Here is a 22,485-nt window from a genome sequence, read left to right as displayed (position 1 = left end):
CCTCCCCCCTCAAGTGGCTCTGATTCTATGCAGTGAATGGATTCCTATGTTCCACCAAAAAAAAAAAAAAAAAAAAAAAAGGCAAACCCCACTCATTCTCACTCCAATATCAAGAAAATAGAAAAACAAAAAAGGAAAAATCCACTCATTCTCATTCCAGTATCAAGAATATAGAAAACCAAAAAGGCAAAATCCACTCATTCTCACTCCAGTATCAAGAATATAGAAAAACCAAAAAGGCAAAATCCCCTCATTCTCACTCCAGCATCAAGAATTAGAAAAAATAGAAAACTCCACTGACTCTCACTGCAGCATCAAGATAATAAAAAGATGGAAAGCAAACTCCACTCACTCACACCATAGTTAATTCAAAATAAACAATTAAAAGAAGTCCTTTTCATCCAAAGCATGAGTTAGGTGTAGAAAGCAAAGCCTCTGTTACCGAAATCGAGTGAAAAATGAGAGCGCATCAGGTCTTTCTACGAGATCTATTTTTGTACGGAACTGATCCACATAGATGGAATCCACACAAAGAGAAACCCTGTGGTGGATTCCACCTGTGTGGATCAAACTGTACGAAAATAGTTCTAGTACGAGAAACACAATCGGTTCAGTTGTGTAATTTTTCCTTTCTTTCGTTACTTTATTTCTCAATGGATGTCCGATTGTAAAAAATTTACTAAAATTAGTGGATCATAGACCAATGACACATTAGGTGGGTGAAAGAATTTTTTTTATTTATGATAATGCTATACATACTCATTAGTTCCAGGGTCACAAGTTGTTCATAACTTCATTTAGCTATGAGAAAAATCATTTTATATTTTTTTCTCTAGTCAGTCTATCTAGCTCTCTATGGACAAATTATTTTTTTGTGAAATTTAATGCAAAAAGGGGTTTTTTTTTTAATCGACCAAATAGTGCAAATTGCTTAGAATTAACAAAATTCATAAGTAAAATTGAAGTGTATGGACTTCTTAAGTTCAGAGGGATGTGCTTTGGATACGAAAATCAATGAAATAAAATGCATAGAATATAGCTGTGTGGGCTTCTTAACCAGGAAATTATCCATGTCAGAATTTCAAAATATTAATAACATCTAAAATATAATACAAGGAAAAAAAAAATCTAATAATATGATGATAAGTAGCAGCAAAGAAATTTACAAGTTTATTGGATGTTGTTTTCTAAAACATCCCTCAGATGCCTTTTTCTTCTTCAGGATTACAGGCCAAAAATCCTCATTAGTATAATTGAAGAACTAGTTGGGGCTTACGGGTACCATTTTATGGCAGTTAAAATCCATTTTATGGATTTTGGGGCCAAAAATCCATCAGAAATTTTCTCATAGTTTAGTAGACAGTTATATTTCAGCAACAGAAATCGTAAAATTGCTAAACTTTCACTTAATCTTTCTTCTAAACATTTGCTCCAAACAGCTGTTAAAGAATCATCACTGGATAAACAGTTTTTCTCTTTTTACTCAAAACCACACGCTTTATGAGGCGAGGTCCCTTGCCAACTTGACCACCCCCTTGGGGTTATTGGATAAACAGTTCAATTTTCTAATGATAAATGTTTAGCAAATGAATCTACAATTCACAAGTGATGCTAAGTAGGAACTTAAAAATATCTTTCTCCCTAAAGGTGAAAGCTGGATCCCTCACTCTGTCAAAAACAAAAGCAATATGAAGAACGAGAGGAGGTCTGTCTTACCTTGCTACTTTTTCTTGCTATGGACTAATGTAAGTAGAAAGATCTCTTGAAAGTCCTTTTCTCTGTAATGAGTCTTTGAGATTCAAGATGAAAATTTGATCTGCTCATAAAGTCCACAATCGTACAAACTTGTGCAGCTTCCACTCCTTCAGCTGTCCAATTGAGCAAGAATAGTTAATGTCTCTTCTATACCATGACATCTCAAGGTAATGAACTAACAGATCTTGATAACCATATATTCTATTATCTTTCTGAATACTATTCTCTTGTTCTAGTTTTCTGATTTCAAAAATCAAAGTGAGACTCTTGACCTATTCTGGTTCATCAATCCAGTCAATGAGCTAAGAAATAGATGACTACTACTAAAATCAAGTGACTCAGCTTAGCTCCAGGCTTAGCAAGTCCCATACTTAAAGTTAATTGATAAACTATGAAGATGGCAATAAAAAAAAAAAAAAAAAAAAAACCAACAGAGACATGTCCACAGAGACAGATACAGTAATAAAATCAATATCTTCATAGTTTGTATAAATCAACAGAGCCTCATCCACAGAGATGGAATCGAACCTTTACTGTTCTTGCGCCTGCTACCAAAATCTCGCAACTAAAATGTTTGCAGACAATTTGAGAGAAAAGAGAGCAGGAGATGAGTAAGGGAAACAGAAATGTGAAATTTTCTATTGATAACAAGAAAAGTGGGACTTTAACGACACAAAGCAAAAAATATATATATATATATTTGGTAGGAACACAAAAGCAACCGTGTGGTACGTTCAGGCAAAAAAGAAGAAAATTTGAAATTAACTTTAGGACCTTTAAATTTAATAATGCAAAAGCAATCATGGTGGATGAGAAAGAGAGTGAAAAAGCAGGACAAGAAAAATTCGAAAGCAACTGTATGGGCCATGTGAATTGTGAGAAAGAACAGTAAGAGCGAATTCATCAGGATTTCTTTTTACAGAACCACTAGTCCACTAGCGCCGATGCATTTCCACAAGGTTAGAATTCTAGCTCTTCCAAAGTGGTATCTTACTGATGGCTGGGCCCCTAGAAGGAGGCCTTCTTCGCCCTCCACCTAGCTGGGCTGGAAAGGCCAAAGCGAATCCAGGGAAACAATAAAGCTTATAGGGTCTTTTTGTCCAGATGAGGTAGTCACGCAATCTTCACTAGACATGTCTATTTCACCAAGGCTTCTCTCCGAGACAGTGCTCAGATCGTAACGCCTTTATCAAGCGGGGGGTCGCAACTCTTACCCGACAAAGGAATTTCGCTAACTTTAGACATTTATAAAATTACGGCCAAGCCGTTCATTGGCGGCTTCAGTCGCCGGCAAACCCTTGTCCATCAGGTCACCAACTTCCTTGACCTACTCGGCACTGGGAATAGGCATTAGCCCATACATGGTCTTACGACTTTGCGGAGACCTGTGTTTTTGGTAAACAGTCGCCCGGGCCTGGTCACTGCGACCCCCTTTGTGAGGAGGCACCCCTTCTCCCAAAGTTACGGGGCTATTTTGTCGAGTGCCTACTGCCTACCTAGTAGAGCATGGTTTGAGGAATTGGTATTGGGAATGGCATCTGTAAAGATTGATATTGATCTGGATCACCTAGAATCGAACAAAAATGATCCTGGTTTTACGTTTGAAAGTAACTTTTTGATTATTTTAACTTTTGACCTTATCGATTCATTAATATGGTATCAGCCAAGAATTGAGATTGGTCAAGGTCAATATCAATGCGTTCCAACCAATTCTTATCAATCCAATCTAATTCCTTAAACTATGTACTAGAGTTGTTCTTAGTTTCGTGCAAATGCCCCTCTTAGGCTCTTACCATTAAGAGTGTTTATTGAGGTATTTTACGAAAGAAAAAAGACATGTCATAAAATCGTATGTGAAGAGTCATTACACCTATGGGAAGTTGATGCCGATGCCGACTTGGCAACCACCTCCTTGGGCTAATGTAAGGGCACCGTTTTAAGGACATGTCATAAAATCGTACATAAAGAGTTGTTACACTTACACCTATGGGAAGTTGATGTTGACTTTGGCAACCACCTCCTGGGCTAATGTAAGGGCACCATTTTAAGAATTGCGAATAAGATCAGTGAATCAACTGATTAAGATCGGAATCGACTGTGACTGATCCAACAGATCCCCATCGATTCCAATGAATTTGAATCGAAATCAGCACTGATTAACTTTATAGTATTGATTTTGAGCTAGAATTTTTTTGTAATAAAAAGCTATTACTTGCTCAATGTTCACTAAATATTGCTTATTTGTTTTTATAATCATATTCAAGGCTACTCACTACTATATTATGAACCAATGGAATAACAATTCAGAACTTTATAAACATCAATTAATATATATGACTTCTTTTCTACATGATTAAGCCCCTTGTTTTGAATTGAAGAGTAATTTGATGTAATATAGACTACGTTCTGAAAAAAGAAGAGAAAAAAAAAAAAAAAAGGACTAACTTCAAGATAGACACCTAATTGCCTAAAAACTTTGCAGCCTTTTATCTTCCTTGAAGTATATTTCTTGGCAATAGCAAGTAAAAACATCCCTTGATCCCATGAAAACATCCTCTGCCGTGGGTATGACGGTGCGGCAAGCATCTGATTGTCAGAAAACATCCCTTTCCTAGAGTTGTTTTTCCACATATGCTCTCAAAATTTGTTCAGACTTAGATTTTGCTTGTGCAAATGGAATAGAAAAATGGCAATGGATTTCATAGGTACACACTTCCAAGCATGACAGAAAGATTGTACAAAGCATTGAAGATAGAGTTCATGATTTTCCCAAAGCAGAGTATTGTTTCTTTAAATGTTTCTTTTCTGTTAAAAGAAAAAGTGGAATAGGATTGGTCAAAGAGTGGAGTCACAAGGTAAGAAGAGTAGATGAACGTTTTAGAAGGTTAGATAAGTTATGAGCTGAAATTCTTCTTTCTTGAGTTCTAACTCACATTCGGAGAACCATTGATTAAACACTGCTTTTGTCACAGCGATAAAACTCATCCAGTGATAAAATAAAGGGCGTATCCAATGCATGAGGCTCCTGCTATTGTGGGGTCTGGGGAAGGTCATAACTTATGCACTCTTACGATTGCTTCACGGAAAGGTTGTTTCTTAACTCAAACCCATGACCATTTAATCACAACGGAACAATCGTGCTATTGCGATGAGGGCCACCTCACTCATCCAGTCAAGAGATGATAAATAATTTTTTTTTTTGGGTACAAGATGATCAACAATATTAGAGAGGAATGAAATCATTCAAAACAGAATGGATTTTTTTTTTTCTTTTCCTGTTAAAAGATAAGCAATGAAGATTAATTAAAAAAAAAAAAGAAAGATGAATGCTACTTGGTCATGTGACCTCTACACCAGCATGAGGGGACACACAAAAGCATCCCCAAAGGGTAGTTTTCAATTTGTAAGGAGACAGCGCAGGGCAAGGCAGTCGAGTCACAGGGGCTGTGTCTGGAATGAGGCCAAGGGACCAGTTAGTTTTCTTTTTCCCTAAGAGAAAATAAAGCTAACAAGAACTAACCATCTTTGGCATTGTCATCAGCAGGCTTGTTTGCTCTTACAAATTGCAAATAAAAGAATAAAATATATAAATAAATAAGTATTGAAAGCAATACAATAATTAAACTCCATGTGATGAGCAGCCATGTTCTTTATTTCTTTATTTTATATATTTTTTTTTTTTGGGGGTGGGGGTGGGGGGTGGTGGGAGAAAGAAGGGGGAGGGAGTAGTTTCATTGACTAACCATGTGCATTTCCATCTTCTTGGAGTCATAGAAATCTGTACAAGCCATTGCAGTAAGCTAGAATTACTCAGAGATGGCAAGTGTGCCTGAGATAACCCTGAACTCTGGTCATACCATGCCTCTGCTAGGAATGGGCACAGCAGTCTACCCCTTTGTGGGATCAAATTCTGTCACCTCAGCGATACTCCATTCAATCGAGCTCGGTTACCGACATTTCGACACAGCTGCTCTTTACCAGACCGAACAGTCTCTTGGTGAAGCCATAGCTCAAGCTCATCACCAAGGTCTCATCAAATCTCGAGAAGAGCTTTTCATAACCTCCAAGCTATGGTGTAGTGATGCCCATGCTGATCTAGTCCTCCCTGCTCTGCACAAGACCCTCCGGTAACAAACCATGGTGGGCTGACAAGATTCTGTCTATTTGCATTCTTAAATATTGCTTATGACTATAGATATTCTCTGCAGGAATCTTCAATTGGATTACCTTGATCTCTATCTCATACATTTCCCAGTTAGCTTAAAGCCAGGAAAGTTTGAAGCTCCACCACCAAAGGAGGACCTTATGCCTATGGACATAAAGTCTGTTTGGGCAGCCATGGAAGAATGCCAGAGGCTTGGTCTTACAAGGTCCATTGGTGTCAGCAATTTCTCTTGCAAAAAGCTTAGTGATTTGCTTCTTAATGCAACAATCCCTCCTGCAGTTAATCAAGTGAGTCAATTTCTCAGCCAGATCTTTGATCTATCTCTATCCCTTAATGCTTAATTGAGCAAAACCTGAATCTAAATTAATTTGGAACCATAAAAGTTGGAGATGAACCCAGTTTGGCAGCAGAAGAAACTAAGGGAGTTCTGTATGAGTAAAGGTATCCATGTGGCTGGTTACTCTCCTCTGGGTGCCAAAGGAACAATTTGGGGTACCAACCAAGTTATGGAGTGTAAGGTGCTTGAAGAGATTGCCAAGGCAAGAGGAAAGACTATTGCTCAGGTTCTTGTAATTTATTACTCTAATTTTTGTTCTCCAGGGTCCAACTCTGTATGTGCTTTTGATCAAGTTCTGTTTTTGGGAGTATAGGTTTGTCTGAGATGGGTTCATGAGCAAGGGGTGATAGTTTTGGTTAAGAGCTTCAATGAGGAGAGGATGAAAGAGAACCTGGACATATTTGACTGGGTATTGAGAGAGGAGGACTACCAGAAGATCAGTCAGATCCAGCAGTGTAGAGGATTCCCTACAGATGATTTTGTATCAGCAGAAGGGCCCTTCAAGTCTGCTGAGGAGTTTTGGGATTGAGAGATCTAATCTAAATTAGACCTTTGAAGTTGCATTTCCAGGAATAATTTTTCTTAGTTTACTTCACTGACAAATGTCATTACCAATTAATATACCGAAGTTAAGGATTGGAATTGGTTTTAAAACTGGCCCAGATCAAGCTGAAAGAGAGCCAGCTTGGTAATCTATTCGTCCTCCATGTTCTGTCTAAGTAAATAAATAAAAGGGGGAGGTTAGGTATGTCATCGGCTTTTTTAGAATTAGCGATTCAATCAATGGGAAGGCTGGGATAGTTCCGGAGGCATGTCCAGCCTTTTTCCATATATTAATTTTCTTTCTATTGATAAAAAAGACTGGTGGGAGGGGAGAATTAGTCATCGATCTCTTTTTTTATTTATTTATTTATTTATTTATTTATTTTTGTACAAGGAGTCCAATGGAAGCCATACAAGGGACCCACATAGGGGTCAAAATGGGGTATCAATAGCTATATGACTAGATGCCATCAATGGGACTTGATCGATTGACCAAGTAAATAAATAAAATGAGGAGGTTAGGTATGTCACCGGCTTTTTTGGAATTAGCCACTCAATCAATGGGAAGGCTGGGATAGTTCCGGCGGCATACCCAGCCTTTTCCCATATATAAATTTTCTTTCTATTGATAGAATAGACTGGTGGGAGGGGAGAATTAGTCATCGATCTCTTTTATTTATTTATTTATTTATTTTTGTACAAGGAGTCCAATGGGAGCCATACAAGGGACCCACATAGAGGTCAGAATGGGGCACTAATAGCTCTATGACTAGATGCCATCAAAGGGACTTGATCGATTGACCAAGCCCTTGAAGCATTTTTCCAAGGGAGAAGCCCCAATCACAAGGGCAAGCCCCGAATCGGCATGTTGTGTTGACAACAACCCCCCCCCCAACAAACACAATATGCCTTCGGGTTGGGTGTGTGGATATCCCTATGTCTATCTTTTTCATTCTCACATAAAATGACTTTGCTACCCTCCAATCTATCACACCTCATTGAAATGATTTTCTATGCCGCTTGCTTAGAGAACCCTCTCCTTTTTTTTTCTTTCTTTTATCATTGGTGAGCATCTTGGCATGATTGATTTTTTTTTTTTTTTTTCAAAAACCATTTTTATTTTTGAAGGCAAGTATTACTACATATCAAGGTTCGTAAAAGGTCTTGAGATGACTCATTGAGGGGGTTGACATTTTCAATTCTTACGGACAATTCACTATTGTCTATATTGACGATGTCCTTGTCTTTTCAAATTCAGTTGAGCAGCACTTCAAACATTTAAGAACATTTTATCAAATTATTAAATCAAACGGCCTTGTACTATCCAAAAGAAAAATGGAATTCTTCCTTACCAAAGTCAGGTTTCTTGGCCATCTGATCGAAAGAGGTACCCTTATCCCTATCGATCGTGCTATTACCTTTGGTGAAAAATTTCCTAACCAAATAGTCACAAGAAGCCAGTCCCAATTGGCATCCACAAATAAACCCTATTCCCATGCTGTGGTTCTATCCTCAGCTGCAGGCCCCCTTCAAACCACAAACAGACCAAGCTCCAGCCTACAAACTACTCAAGCCAAAATTCTCCACCCAGAGAGATTTGAACTTGAATTGGGGGGTGGAGTCCGAAGAGGTGGAATCCAATAGTCAGATGAGGTTGAGGCACCTGAGCAGGATCTTCTGGAACTTTGGTAAACAGGAGGTGGAGGCCTTCTATCAAATCGAATAGAGACTAAGCCATCCAGATTTTGGGTGATAGATTGGATATTGGTATTTGAAACTTGAGGTGGTATGGTGGTAGTTTGCATTTGCCATTCCTCAGGGAAAGAGATGTCTTTCCACTGAACTAGTTTGGGGCATACAATCGGATGATGAGCAAACCACAAATCTAAACTGCCGACTCCAAAAATGGGACATGCCCAAAGTATCTCGCAAAGAAATATACTACAAAGATTGGATCTCTTGGGAGACCATCAAAACTGTTGAACAAACCATTAATTTTACTCCAGAAACAAAAGAGATTACACTCTTTGATCCAAACTCTTTACAAGAATTATATACAAAAAATAAATTTAATCATGTCCATATCGGCCTCGTACAAGTGGCCATCAAACCCCTTCATCGTGAAGACTTAACACGTCCCTGCTGTTAGCCCTTCGTGACCAAAGATTTCTTGAATTTAATGATTCCCTTCTGGGAGCCATTGAAACCAGCCTTTGCTATGGACCAGTCCACTTCAATGTTTATCCAAACATGTCTGTAGCCCTCAAGGATCCAAATATTCTTCACTCTCTCAAAATCAACCTCAAAACCCATGGATACAAGTTGATGCATGGAACCATCCCTATTTTCATCATCCATCGTATCAAATATATATATATATATATATATTCCACCCAAAAAAAGAAAAGAAAAAAGGGTTTCAGTAAATGAGTATATTTACATGTTACAACCATCAATTTAGTGCCATCTTGGAAATTGATATGATACCGATATGGATAAGCGCAGATTGAACAGTTTTGCCCCTAGATTTTTTAATAGTTTTACCCTTGGTCTGTACCATTCCACCTAGAGCTGCAATAGGGCTGGGTTGGGTTGGGTTGGGTTGGGCTGGGCTTTTTAAAACCCCAGCCCAATCCCGAATCTTCATATCTTAGACTAGACCTGCCCTAACCCTAACTCAAGGCTTAGAAATCTAAACCCAAGCCCAGCCTTGCTGGGCTCAACCCAACCCTGGGCGGTCCTAAGTAATCTTGACCTGTTTTACTATTCATGGCCACGTTGACCCCGACCGTAAAATAATATATTAATGCAAATTCATTAAAGTAAAAAACATTTCAAAATATAAAAATTACATATAATTTGCCTACATACAGTTTAAAACAATCCAATGAAGGTTTAAGTTTGATCATATAAAATTATATTAATGTGAATACATTAAAATTTAAAATAATCCAAAACAAGAAAATCATATATAGTTGCCCACATTACAGTTTAAAATAAAACAAACGATTATCATCACTGAAAGGTTAAGTTTGATTAGTGAAGTGAGAAGCCCTGAGCTTTTGGAGGTAGACACATTTGGGAATTATTAAGGAACATTATCTATGATCTATCGTTTTATACATATATATATATATATATATTTAGGGCCAAAGTCAGGGTCGAGTTAGGGCAGAAGGGGCTCAAGGCAGGCCAAGGCAGGTTTGAGCCGATAGGGCCAAACTTAATTGCATCCCTAATTCCACCCATACAGGATTAGCCAGATATTGGTATCAACCTGTGCTGATACCAATCCAGATCACTAGATACATCCGGTCCAATCCCGATACCTAAAACCATAGTTATGAAGAGTAAATAAACGTTTTAGAGGGCCAGGCATGTTTCAGGCATGAAATTCGTACTCATTGTGTGTACTGTATAGAACCCAACAGATGCCTTAAAAAAAACAATAAAGAAAGCAACACCTACGCATAATCAATCACAGCAGCAAGCATCGATAGGAGTACAACGACATAGAAGTATGCACAACAGCAGTTGGAGAGCAGTCGTTTCCCGTCATAGAAGTAGTCATAGCAACTACTGTCTAATATCTGTTGATCACTATTAGATTAAAATTCTACTAATAGCTTAGAAATGGGATCCAAAGATGCTTTGAGATTAGTTTATAAAGACGTTGTTTGCGCTGTCCATCCCTTCCTTTCCATAGTTTCTACCCAGGTTTACGTGGGCTTTTCTGGAAGTTCGATTTTTCAAAAATGCTTCTTTGCTATTGGAGAACCTTGCTTGCTTGCATTTGTGGTTCTTTGCATATTGACCCTACCTATCATCATGGCATGGGGTCACAGCTTTCACTAGTCAATCGCCCAGTGTCAAAATTGGAATTAAAGATGAAAAGGAAGACTGGAGACTCTCCTGGCCAAATCCATTTTATCGTCAATTACAAGCTTCAAGTAGCCATTATGGAATGTTGGGACCAAAAGTAAATAGCATTTTCTTGACTGTTACAAGCTTTTGTGGTTATAAATGTAAATGTCATTTGCTTGTCGGTTACAAAAGTAAATGGTTTTTTTTTTCTATGTAAAAGTAAATGTCATTTGTTTGGCAATTACAAAAGTAAAAGTCATTTGTGTAGCAGTTACAAAAGTAAATGCAATTACAAGCATCTACAGATATAAAAGTAAGAGAAAAAGAACCTTGCCAATCTAGTGTAGGAAATACCCATATTGAGTTAGGTGCAAAAGACCACGCTACCCCAATCCCCCCCCCCTTTGTGTGGTGAAGATGCTCCCACGGCCCTCCCATTGGTATGCGCATTTGGTGTTTTCTACGCCAAACTAGCATGGTTTTTGCCCCCTAAAAATAAATACTATTTTTCCGTTAGTTATAAAAGTAAATGTCATTTGCATGACAATTCACAAAAATAAATGTTATTTGATTGTTAAGTACAAAAGTAAACGTGATTTCTTTACTCCATTATGTTCTTATTTTTTATTTTATTTTTAAATTTTTACGCCGCCCCAGGATAGAATAGCATTGTCAATGACATGTAAGATAATGTGCTAGAATTCCACATTAAATAAGTGCACCAATACAATAACTGATCTCATGTGATGACCAAGTCCATTGCCTTCTATTTTTTGTTTTTTCGTTGGGATGGTATTAGTTCTTTTTTGATTTCCCTTGGGATGGTATTAGGTTCATTGACTCTAGTGTCATGTGAATCGCTAGGTTCATTGAATTAACTCTGGGCATTTCCATCTTCTTGAAGTAGAAGAAAACTGGACAGCCATAACCATACTTCAGTAAGCTAGAATTACTCAGAGAAATGGTTAGTGTGCCTGAAATAACCTTAAACTCTGGCCATATCATGCCTCTGCTTGGTATGGGCACAGCAGTCTATCCCTCTGTAGGATCAAATGCTTTCATCACCTCAGAGATACTCCGGGCAATCGAACTCGGTTATCGACACTTTGATACAGCCTCTATTTACCAGACCGAGCAGTCTCTTGGTGAAGCCATAGCTCAAGCTCTTCACCAAGGCCTCATTAAATCTAGACAAGAGCTCTTCATAACCTCCAAGCTATGGTGTAACGATGCCCATGCTGATCTAGTCCTCCCAGCTCTTCACAAGACTCTTCGGTAACAAACCCTAATGAGCTTACAAGTTTGTGTCTATTTTCATGCTTAATTATTGCTTTACAACTATAGATAATCTCTGTAGGAATCTTCAATTGGATTACCTTGATCTCTATCTCATACATCTCCCGGTAAGCTTTAAGCCAGGACAGTTTCAATCTCCACCACCAAAGGAGGACCTTATGCCTATGGACATTAAGTCTGTTTGGGCAGCCATGGAAGAATGCCAGAGGCTTGGCCTCACAAGGTCCATTGGTGTCAGCAATTTCTCTTGCAAAAGGCTTAGTGATTTGCTTCTTAATGTCACAATCCCTCCTGCAGTGAATCAAGTGAGTCAATTTCCATGCTAGATATATCTATCTTTAATCTAATTTTATTTCTATTATGCTGAATTGATTCTAAATTTGAATCATAAAAGGTGGAGATGAACCCACTTTGGCAGCAGAAGAAGCTGAGAGAATTTTGTGAGAGCAAAGGTATCCATGTGACAGGTTACTCTCCTTTGGGTGCCAAAGGTACAAATTGGGGTACCAACCGAGTTATGGAGTGTAAAGAGCTTGGAGAGATTGCAAAGGCTAGAGGAAAGACTATTGCTCAGGTTCTTTTATTTTCTTACTCTAATTCTGGTTCTCCAGTGTCCCAACCCTGTAAGGCTGCGTTTGTTAACGTTTCAGAAAAATGTTTCTGGAGTTTTTTCGTTCTATAGCAGCGAAAAAAAATAGAATAAAACGTTTGATGCATTTATGGCATGTTTTGTTTTTTTTCCTGGAGAAAAAAGTTGAAAACAAAAAAAATATAACGCTTAGAATGAAAATTGACGGAAAGGAAGTTACGTCGTTCCAGTTTCATTCCAAAAAAAAAAAAGTCATATTTTGATACAGAAACTTAAATTTCTGTTTTTGATATGAAACATTATTTTTTAAACAAAAACGTTACCAAACAGAGCCTAAGTACTTGCTTTTGATGAAGTTCTATTTTTGAGAGGTGCAGGTTTGCCTGAGATGGGTTCATGAGCAAGGGGTAAGCGTTGTGGTTAAAAGCTTCAACAAGGAGAGGATGAAAGAGAACTTGGGCATATTTGACTGGGCATTGAGCGAGGAGGACTCTCAAAAGATCAGTCAGATCCAGCAGTTTAGTGCATTCCCTATAGATATTTTTGTGTCAGCAGATGGGCCCTTCAAGTCTGCTGAGGAATTCTGGGATGGAGAGATTTAACTCGGCCCTTATGATTCTCATGACTGATTAGACCTATAAAGTTGCATTTGTAAGAAGAATTTTGCGTAGTTTACTTGTGTGAAAAATGTTTCTACCAATTAGTTAATATACCACAGTTTATAAATTGGAGTTTGTATTAAAACCGATCAAGCAGAAAGAGAATCAGTTTGATAATCTATTCCCCCTCCATGTTTAGAGACACTTTCTCTTAAAATTGAAAAGGGGAAAAAAAAACCCGTAAGGGAGCATAGTCTCCACAACCAGAGACACAGGTAGGGGTAAAATGACTGTCTCACCCCCATAAAAACGGAAATACCACTGTTATTGGTGATTTTGTTTGTGTTTTCATACGTCCCCATGCTGATATAGAGGCCATGTTACCTTTTAGAGAACCCTTTCACAGATAAAGAAAATAAAAAGAGACTGAAGATTGGAGTAATTATATAAGTATTGGAAGAGAACGTTATTTGTTTGCACAAATACTACACCAATACAAAGACTAATGGGAGACCACACAGAGGCATCCTCAACTCTTGGGCCAAGACAATGAATTTTTTTGAGCCTATGTGTGTCTAAGCATAAACACACACGAGAGGTAGCTTTCGTTTTCCATAAGTATTTTAGCGGGAGCTCTCTGCTTTTTTATTGGGTTTGGTGTGTTCATCCAAACCCTCCCCCAACTATCTCATGGTGCCTCTACACCACCGGTGCAAGCTATATCTATCCCTTGGTGGTTCATCCAAACACCCCCCCAACTCCCTGTAGTGGCTGAATCATGTTTTTTTTTTACCTGAGATTTTTTATCCACTTTCTTGCATATTTTCCATTAAAATTGAGTCTTTGACTTATTCTTGTCCATGCATTCATCATGCGTGAAATTGTTGGCTTCAGACAAATAGCAGAATATGTTGGTGCAATAGCAAAGGACAGAGGTTCAAAGTCATAAAAAAATTACAAGAATCCCATAAGCCTCTAGTATGTAAGAAGAGAATGACATGTTTGACTTTTTCTTTCCTTTTGGTCGGAGTTTTCCTTAAGCCACGGTGAAAAGGAAATTCCTATGACCACAACTTTCTAATGGATGAAAGAAGGGATCATGCAAGAGCAGGGTGATTTCATTCGACAATACATATATAGGGGAATCTTTCAGGATCCCTAGGATGATGGCTGAATAATTTCTGCATGGTGGAAGAAATCTCTCTCTCTCTTCTTTTTAATTTTTATTGACAAAAAATTAATTCGTAGGTTTGACTTGTGACAAAATGAAAGAATTAAAATCTTATATTGAATGACATGCAATGCATCAAATGTCGACCTATTGGATGGAGGGACTTATAAGAATATGAGTGATAAGAGTATCTCAAAAGTAACCAGTGTAGGACTTTCCTCCCAATACTCCCTCACATTTTTTTTTTTTTTAAAGAGTTTATGGTTTTTTTCCACTAGAGGCCCAGAGCGCATCCGACGGTTAAGAAAACTTAAGCACATATCTTAGGTCCTCCCAATCATCCATTGTACGTTGAGCCTCAAGTACCACAGGAATGGATCCAGCAAGGACGTATTAGAGCCAAGCAGGGGCCCAATGGCCCACACTTATTTAATCCCAGTACCACACATTGTAATTGGTGAGCATCCAGGCATCATTGAACATTTCTGTTTTTCAAGAATTTGGGTTGAAATCGTTTGTAATTTCGATCTCGTACAATTTTGTAAAATACCATCTTCAGGGGGTGACACGTATATTGATACCAATGCAATGGTCCAAATCTGGTACAACTAATAAAACCTTTAATCAGTGAAGAGTCATTTAAATCAGATCTGGATCATTGCATTGGTATCAATACACGTGTCACCCCCTGAAGGTGGTATTTCACGGAATTGTACGAGATCGGAATTGTAGACGATTTTTTTCCATAAATAGTAGGTAGGAGGTCGTGGTATCCACACTCCTATTTCTTAAGGTGGAAGAGTTAAGGGGCTAAGTCTATAATTTTTTTTTTCTATTTAAAAAAAAGCCTGAGAGGCAGCGTGCCCTACGCCCAGATAGAGAGCTGGAGCAAAACACAATAATTTAGTACCATGTGATGAGCAAATCTATTGACTTTTTCTTATGTGGATTGGTTCATTCCCTTCCCTCTTTTGGGCATTTCCTTCTTGAGGTTGAGGAAAACTGGTCATCAGCCATTGCACTATTGCAGTACCAAGCTTGAATTACTAAGAAAAAAATGGTTAGTGTCCCTGAGATAACCCTAAACTCTGGCCATACCATGCCTCTTCTAGGTATGGGCACAGCAGTCTACCCTTTTGTAGGACCAAATGCTGTCACCTCTGCAATACTCCGGGCAATCGAGCTTGGTTATCGACACTTCGACACGGTGGCCGTTTACCAGACAGAGAAGTTTCTTGGTGAAGCCATAGCTCAAGCTCATGATCAAGGCTTCATTAAATCTAGACAAGAGCTCTTCATAACCTCCAAGCTATGGTGCACTGATTCGCATGCTGATCTAGTCCTCCCTGCAATTCACAAGACTCTTAGGTAAGTGGGTTTCAAGTTTGTCTATTTTTAATGCTTAATTATTGATTAACCATTATAGATAATCTCTGTAGGAATCTTCAATTGGATTACCTTGATCTTTATCTTATACATCTCCCAATAAGCGTAAAGCCAGGAAAGTTTCAAGCTCCACCACCAAAGGAGGACCTTATGCCTATGGACATAAAATCTGTTTGGGGAGCCATGGAAGAATGCCAGAAGCTGGGTCTCACTAAATCCATTGGTGTTAGCAATTTCTCCTGTAAAAAGCTCAGTGATTTACTTCTTATTGCTACAATCCCTCCTGCAGTAATTCAAGTGCGTCAATTTCTATCCCAAACTTTTTATCTTTGTATTCCCTATTCTTCTTAATCTATAAATTTGGAACTATGGAAGGTGGAGATGAACCCACTTTGGCAGCAGAAGAAGCTAAGGGAGTTTTGTAAGAGAAAAGGTATACATGTGACAGGTTACTCTCCTTTGGGTGCTAGAGGTACAATTTGGGGGACCAATAAAGTTATGGAGTGTAAGGAGCTTGAAGAGATTGCAAAGGCTAGAGGAAAGACTATTGCTCAGGTTCTTGTAATTTCTTACCCTAATTTTTGTTCTCCATGGTCCAAAACTTTATGTGATTTTTTCTGGTTTTTTGGGAGTGTAGGTTTGTCTGAGATGGGTTTTTGAGCAAGGAGTAGTTGTTGTTGTTAAGAGCTTCAATGAGGAGAGGATGAAAGAGAACTTGGACATATTAGACTGGGCATTGAGGGAGGAGGACACCCAGAAGATCACTCAGATCCAGCAGTTTAGTTCTTTCAATACAGATGTTCTTGTGTCAGCAGATGGGCCATTCAAGTCTGCTGAGGAATTTTGGGATGGAGAGATCTAAGTCAGCTCTTGTGATTCTCATGACTGCTCAGACCTTTGAAGTTGTATTTCCAAGAATGATTGTATGCTTAGTTTACTTCTTTGACAAATTTTTTACTAATTAATATACCAAAGTATTTTATTGCCAGAACCTCCCTGCCTTTTTATTAGATTTGGTCGGTTCAACTACGGAACTACCCCACTCTCCCTTCTGTCTTTGATTAATTAAAAGATTGGTGAAAGGAGGAAGTGGTCACAGCATCACAGCTCTTGGTGACAAGAGATCATGGTTTCAAATTATCCATGTTAGCCAATATTGATACCTGATCGATATTATATTGACATAATGGTTCTTGATTGGTCACGTGTTTAATTTCATAATCCAACTTAATCATATGGTTCATCTTTTCTTAGAATTTCCATTATTTATTTTTTTTTCTTCTTCTTCTTCTTCTGGATAATCCATTCTCTTATTTTGATTTTTAGTCAAGCTTTAACCAGGATTTTTGTTTCATATAAGAGTCCATTTAAAATAAAATTTGATACATGAATAGGGTTTTTTTTTCTCTAAATATTATTTGTATTAAAAAAAAATAGAATACAATACAAGGGGACTAAAACCCCTCAAACACCAATATTAAAAAAAATATAGAATATAGTACATGAATAGGGGTTAGTAGACAATACTGAATATTAAAATGTAAGCACCAAATATTATTTCAAGTGATAGATATAGCTTGCTCATGGTGCATGCCCCATTGGAACAGGCATTTTGCTGCCTCCCACATAATTTAAGGTGATGAATGAAAAAAATAATAAATGATACTTATTCACTTATGTGGGCTCTTTTCTGCCATCTAATATGAATTCACCCATACCAAAGACATGTTGAATTTATACGCTTAATTTTAGGAAATGTTAACAGTCCCTAGGGTTGTTGAATTTCTAGAGTTGAACAATTGTTTTATTGGTAAAGAGATCAATAATTGCCATATGATAAGAATTGATAGAGATTATTGAGTCTATATGATAGAGGATATTGTACTCATATCATTGGAAAAAAAATTTAGCTAACGCGAACATATAATGTACGCAAAATCATGATTCAAAGTCATAGAATAATGGAGTGGCATATTTATTTTATTTTATTTTATTTACTTTAGAAACCTTTTGATCAATTTTTCTACTTATTTTCTATTAAAAACGTATCTTTGACTTCTTCTTGTCCATCCATTCATCGTACATGGAACTGTTGACTTCAAAGAAACAATAGGATATGTTGGTTCAACCAAAAAAAACAATTATAAATTCGAAATAAATAAGTTAACCCATAGGTTTGACTTGTGATATATGGAAGAATTGAAATACAATGTATCAACCCACGTTCACTTTCATATTATAATAAGTATTAAACACATTAAACTAGGTTCTGGTCATTCATTTATCACTAACAGCAGTTGGTAATGTGTCTGGTTGCTGGTATTGGTGGTTGTCCCACCTCAACAGAATAATAGGGTCAACTCTTTTCATAAAAAAAATAAATAATTAATTAATTAATTAAAAATTAAAAAAATTAAAAAAAAAAAATTCTAGTCGTGAATGTGGCTTTGTGGAAATAAATACTTTGGAAGCATTTATAAAAGGGTTGATGAGATAGACAAAAGTGAAGGGCGGATCAAATCCTTATGCCATACGAGAATCATTCTTGTATAGGATTGATCTACAAAGATGAAATTCATCCAAGAAAAAAATCCTATGATGCATTTTAATACAAAAATTGTGGTCAAGACGAGTGAGAAGCCCCTAATAAACATGAACCCACCTAAATGTCAATCAATTACTTGTCGTGTGAAAAGTTGTTGAATTATAAATTTCACCAACACATGTGAAGACTATTAGGCTCCCTTTAACTTTCAAGCCTTGTAGACCAAACTCCCAACTTGGTTTATATTCAGCTAGGCTAAAATTAGTAACACATTTGGAATCGAATAGAGAATCCTTAATCAACCTATGTAGACCATGTGAATGGTTGGTTTCTTCAATCCAAATGTTGAATAATATTATTAGAAAAATCTTGATGGTAATAATCACAGATCCTTATTTTATCAAAAATGCATTTTAACTGTTCATGTATCAGTTTCTTAGGGAAAAAATAATAATAAACCATGTATCCAAACATGCATTCTTTCTCATTCGCCATTAAGAATGCATTCTCCATTCTAAGAATAAAAATGCTTACGAAAAGCAGACGTAAGATTAGGCATCGTGCAACCACCATTCCATATGTTAGCAATTATCGGTATCCTTAAGTATCTTTAACGAAGACGAACACCTCTTTTTTTCTTTTTTTTTTTTTTTTTTTCCTTAAATAATGTTTGTGTCATCATTTTTTTCATAGAATCTCTTTACATTCTTGTCTCTAACTAGAATGACGCCTCTATTAAAATAATTTATTATAACAGCTTCATTAAGATTCTTTTTTTCAATGAAAGATGTCAAATAGTTTGTAACCTTTTTCAATGGCAAAACATGTACATTGTGAAATATTGCTTAAATCTACATAGAATGAAGTTTTCTTTATGCATTCTTTATATATAGCAAGGGTAGGGTGTGAGATGATGTGGCCTATATGTTCCACATCAGCATAATTGTGGGGTTTGGGTCCCCGATAACCACCACAGGAGGGGTTATCAATTAGACAAATGATTAAGAGACTGGGTCTCTGGCTTTGGTTAATGGGCAATACTTTGGCATCTTCACTAGCAAAAAGAAAAGAAACTAGACTATTGAGAAAAAATATCTCTGCCCTTTATTTATTGGAGGAGACAGAGAGAAACATGGAGCTCTGCTCCAGGATAGAGAGCCACTTCCCATTAATTATTGTTAAATTCTCTTATCATATTGCATTGATTCGAGGCCAATATTGGTGTTGGTCTTAGGGTTTCGTAACCCAATCACCAATCAAAGACGACATCTAAGAATCAAAGAAAATGCATGCATTATACTATCATCAAAGATTAAAAATTGAACTATAGAAGGTTGATATAATAAAAGCGAAATACGGAATAGACATGGACATCAATTTATATGCAAACGCAACCATGTGTGCTTAATGCGAGGTGATAAAGTTTACAAAACCATGTTGATCACTTATTCTAAGAAGAGTGATTCGTCACTTATATATTAGGGTGTCAAATTGAACCCGGCCTGGAAACGAAATTAAAACCAGACCAAATCGAATCAAATCAATTCAGTTCTGGAATGCAATATCCTAATTTGGTTCAGTTTGATTCCGGTTCCAACAAAAGGACCATCGATTAAAACCGAAAATTGAATTGAATTGAGTTGGATATTAATGTATATATATATATATATATATTATAGTATATGATAAGCACAATAAATAAAACCAAATCGAATCGAACAACTTTGATTTGAGTATCAATTTTTAGAATCAATTTGATTTGGATTGACACAATATTCTCTGGAATCAAACTAAAACCACATCAAATAATCGGAACTGAACCGATTTACATCCTTACATGAGCAATATTGATGTTAACACAATTCAGTTCAAAATTTCAAATCGATTCACTCCAAGGATATGACAAGTAAAAGCCAACACTTCATGGAAGCTGAAACTTTCCACAAGCTTCCAAAGAAAGGTAAAATTATCCTAACTACGAAAAAATTCTACTATCCATTTTTTCTAATACCTACGTTTATGAGTTAAAGAACGCTACTCAATAGTGTTCTTCGTATCTACACATGGGAAAGTGGAGGTGGGGAATAAATGTTTTATCGCAGTCTGGTTTCACTTCCCAATGTAAGTGGGCATACCAAACACAATCAGGGAGGGTAATGTTCTTTATAATCAAGGATTTAGGGTGTTCCTTGGTTATATTTTTTGGATAGAGGTTGGGTGCTCCACTAGCTTTATTGGAGTTAATGGCTAGACTGGATGGGAGAGGGGAGAGAGTAATGGGGGTCCTTTGTAAAGGAGAGGGAGAGAGTGACAGAGGCTCAGAACCCAGCAGTGTACCTAACCTTTTCCCATATAATTCGTGGTTTTTTTGTTTTTTTGTTTTTTTTTGAATAAAATGAAATAGGCAAATGGAAGATGGTTTGAAATGAAAGACAAAATTAGAGAGAGAATTTTTTCCTTTACTACAAAAGTAAGAGAAAAAAAGTTCTTTGAGCCGATGGTAGAGTGTACACGCCACATGGCATCCTATCTCTTTCTTTCCTCTCATATAAAATGGCCTCTATACCCCTATGTGTGAAACCATTTTTCGCTCTTCATTGATGTGTTCCATATGCCGCTTCTTCAGAGAACACTCTACCAAAAATTCAATATATATGAAAGTCAAAATGATAAAATGAAAGAAGCCAAGTTTTTTTGAGACCATGATGGACAGGCACATCAAAAGCATACAATAGGAGGGAGATGGAGGGGTTACATCCTGAGCATCACTACACGGTGAAGAAAAACTTCTTCCAAAAAAAAAAAGGGGAAAAACATAACAAAACAAAACTAAAGAACGTTTGGTTTGGATCCCTTGTTACTACAAAAATCATTTCAAATTACCATACAAGTGAGTGAGGGGTGAGAGGTCATTTAATGTGAGTGGAACACTTTCATGAAATCACGTCATTTTATTTCTCGGTTATTGACAATGGCAGGGAATCATAAACGTGGAAGAGGAATTCGGATCTTCTCCAACGATTTTCTCTTCAATTTCCCTCTAATTGAATACACGCATGCAGCCTAGCACTTGGGGGCACATAGCCTCAGATGGTCGGCATGCAACCTTAGGCATGCATGTGTATGGTTAGAGAATTATTGCAGGGAGAGTCATTGGAGAGGATCCCAATTGCAATGGTAAGGTTGTTCCACCTTGCCCCTTCCCCAACCACTCCCCCCCCCCCCAGCCGCGGCCCCAAAAAAATAGAAGGTTGTTCTATTGTGATCAACTAGTCATGGATTGTACATTATGATCCTCCCCAAATCATACAATGGAAGGAGCCTCATGAAGTATTTATACAGGGAGATGACAGGTACCCTACACCCTCACACAGATTATTTTTGTTTTAAAAAAATAATATGTAAGGAGGTGCAATATAAGCCTCAGGCTCAAGAGCTTATATATTGGGGGAGGATTTGCTACAGGGGCAAGGGTAAGAAGGAATCTGCATACTACACTACCGCATAATTAGAAAGGAAAATTACATGATTACCCACTTTTGGGTTTTCCTTTACAAAATTACCTGCCAAAAGTTTTGGTTAACAAAAATTCCCAAAATTAGGTTTGTGTTTACAAAACTACCCACCCAAAATTTCAGTTAACAAAAATACCTAAAATCAAGTTTGGGTTTACAAAACTACCCAAAATAATGAGTCTTCATCTTCCACATATAATCATGTATTTCTTTATTAATGAAACTCTGAGTGGGTAGTTTTGTAAACTCAAACTCAATTTTTGGTATTTTTGTTAACTTAAACTTTAAGTGGGTAATTTTGTAAAAGAAAACCTAATTTTGGGTATTTTTGTTATCTGAAACTTTTGATGGGTAATTTTGTAAAAAGAAACCGAAAAGTGGATAATCATGTAATTTTCCCTAATTAGAATAGGAGTAGGAATGGCAATGTGGGCTATACTTTCTATTATATATGTGAGAAAAATATAAAGGAATATGTACAAAGACCGTGTAGCAATCTTTTTTTCATCCAGTTTTTTGGGATTGAGTTCACTATCCAACTGCATAGTGCGAGCACCTCGTGTCTACTTTACTTTCTCTTCATATAATAGGGGTAGATATATCATTTCATAAGAGGAAGAAGAGAGTTCAATGAATCGAGTTACTAATTACCCTATGCAGCCATACAAAGTTCTTTTCTTTTATATTTTTTTTTTCCCACTAACGGTTTGTTGAACGAGG

General features: G+C 37.1%; 3 protein-coding genes across 5 annotated transcripts; all 3 read left to right on the top strand.

The window, feature by feature from the left end:
• The first annotated feature begins 5,451 nt into the window (after window positions 1-5,451).
• On the top strand, window positions 5,452-6,911 carry LOC122081397 (non-functional NADPH-dependent codeinone reductase 2-like). Of its 2 annotated transcripts, XM_042648511.1 has the most exons (4): window positions 5,452-5,882; window positions 5,964-6,207; window positions 6,304-6,483; window positions 6,571-6,911. In XM_042648511.1, exons 1-4 carry the CDS (start codon window positions 5,572-5,574, stop codon window positions 6,784-6,786), a joined length of 951 nt encoding a protein of 316 aa, XP_042504445.1. In that variant the 5' UTR covers window positions 5,452-5,571; the 3' UTR covers window positions 6,787-6,911. The 2 variants fall into 2 exon arrangements, with proteins under 2 accessions (XP_042504445.1, XP_042504446.1); XM_042648512.1 differs by lacking the exon at window positions 6,304-6,483.
• A 4,569-nt stretch (window positions 6,912-11,480) lies between these two features.
• Window positions 11,481-13,991, top strand: LOC122081395 (non-functional NADPH-dependent codeinone reductase 2-like). 2 transcript variants are annotated; one of them, XM_042648510.1, is made up of 5 exons: window positions 11,601-11,939; window positions 12,022-12,265; window positions 12,355-12,534; window positions 12,927-13,157; window positions 13,777-13,991. In XM_042648510.1, exons 1-4 carry the CDS (start codon window positions 11,626-11,628, stop codon window positions 13,149-13,151), a joined length of 963 nt encoding a protein of 320 aa, XP_042504444.1. In that variant the 5' UTR covers window positions 11,601-11,625; the 3' UTR covers window positions 13,152-13,157; window positions 13,777-13,991. The 2 variants fall into 2 exon arrangements, with proteins under 2 accessions (XP_042504443.1, XP_042504444.1); XM_042648509.1 differs by lacking the exon at window positions 13,777-13,991 and having other exon boundaries at window positions 11,481-11,939; window positions 12,921-13,275.
• Window positions 13,992-15,281: 1,290 nt separating this feature from the next.
• LOC122080647 (non-functional NADPH-dependent codeinone reductase 2-like) lies at window positions 15,282-16,680 on the top strand. Its single transcript, XM_042647450.1, has 4 exons — window positions 15,282-15,687; window positions 15,759-16,002; window positions 16,081-16,260; window positions 16,343-16,680. Exons 1-4 carry the CDS (start codon window positions 15,377-15,379, stop codon window positions 16,565-16,567), a joined length of 960 nt encoding a protein of 319 aa, XP_042503384.1. The 5' UTR covers window positions 15,282-15,376; the 3' UTR covers window positions 16,568-16,680.
• Window positions 16,681-22,485: the final 5,805 nt, after the last annotated feature.

The sequence above is a fragment of the Macadamia integrifolia genome, chromosome 6 (assembly GCF_013358625.1).
Source record: "Macadamia integrifolia cultivar HAES 741 chromosome 6, SCU_Mint_v3, whole genome shotgun sequence".
Taxonomy (NCBI): domain Eukaryota; kingdom Viridiplantae; phylum Streptophyta; class Magnoliopsida; order Proteales; family Proteaceae; genus Macadamia; species Macadamia integrifolia.
The sequence above is the reverse complement of the archived record's forward strand: the minus strand, read 5'-3'. Positions and strand labels throughout refer to the sequence as shown.

Bases quoted from the DNA above. Each gene is read 5' to 3' on its own strand.
- LOC122081397 (XM_042648511.1), top strand. From the start codon at position 5,572: ATGGCAAGTGTGCCTGAGATAACCCTGAACTCTGGTCATACCATGCCT. The intron at 5,883-5,963 runs GTAACAAACCAT...TATTCTCTGCAG, and splicing joins GCTCTGCACAAGACCCTCCG to GAATCTTCAATTGGATTACC. The intron at 6,208-6,303 runs GTGAGTCAATTT...GAACCATAAAAG, and splicing joins TCCCTCCTGCAGTTAATCAA to TTGGAGATGAACCCAGTTTG.
- LOC122081395 (XM_042648509.1), top strand. From the start codon at position 11,626: ATGGTTAGTGTGCCTGAAATAACCTTAAACTCTGGCCATATCATGCCT. The intron at 11,940-12,021 runs GTAACAAACCCT...TAATCTCTGTAG, and splicing joins GCTCTTCACAAGACTCTTCG to GAATCTTCAATTGGATTACC. The intron at 12,266-12,354 runs GTGAGTCAATTT...GAATCATAAAAG, and splicing joins TCCCTCCTGCAGTGAATCAA to GTGGAGATGAACCCACTTTG.
- LOC122080647 (XM_042647450.1), top strand. From the start codon at position 15,377: ATGGTTAGTGTCCCTGAGATAACCCTAAACTCTGGCCATACCATGCCT. The intron at 15,688-15,758 runs GTAAGTGGGTTT...TAATCTCTGTAG, and splicing joins GCAATTCACAAGACTCTTAG to GAATCTTCAATTGGATTACC. The intron at 16,261-16,342 runs GTTCTTGTAATT...TTGGGAGTGTAG, and splicing joins GAGGAAAGACTATTGCTCAG to GTTTGTCTGAGATGGGTTTT.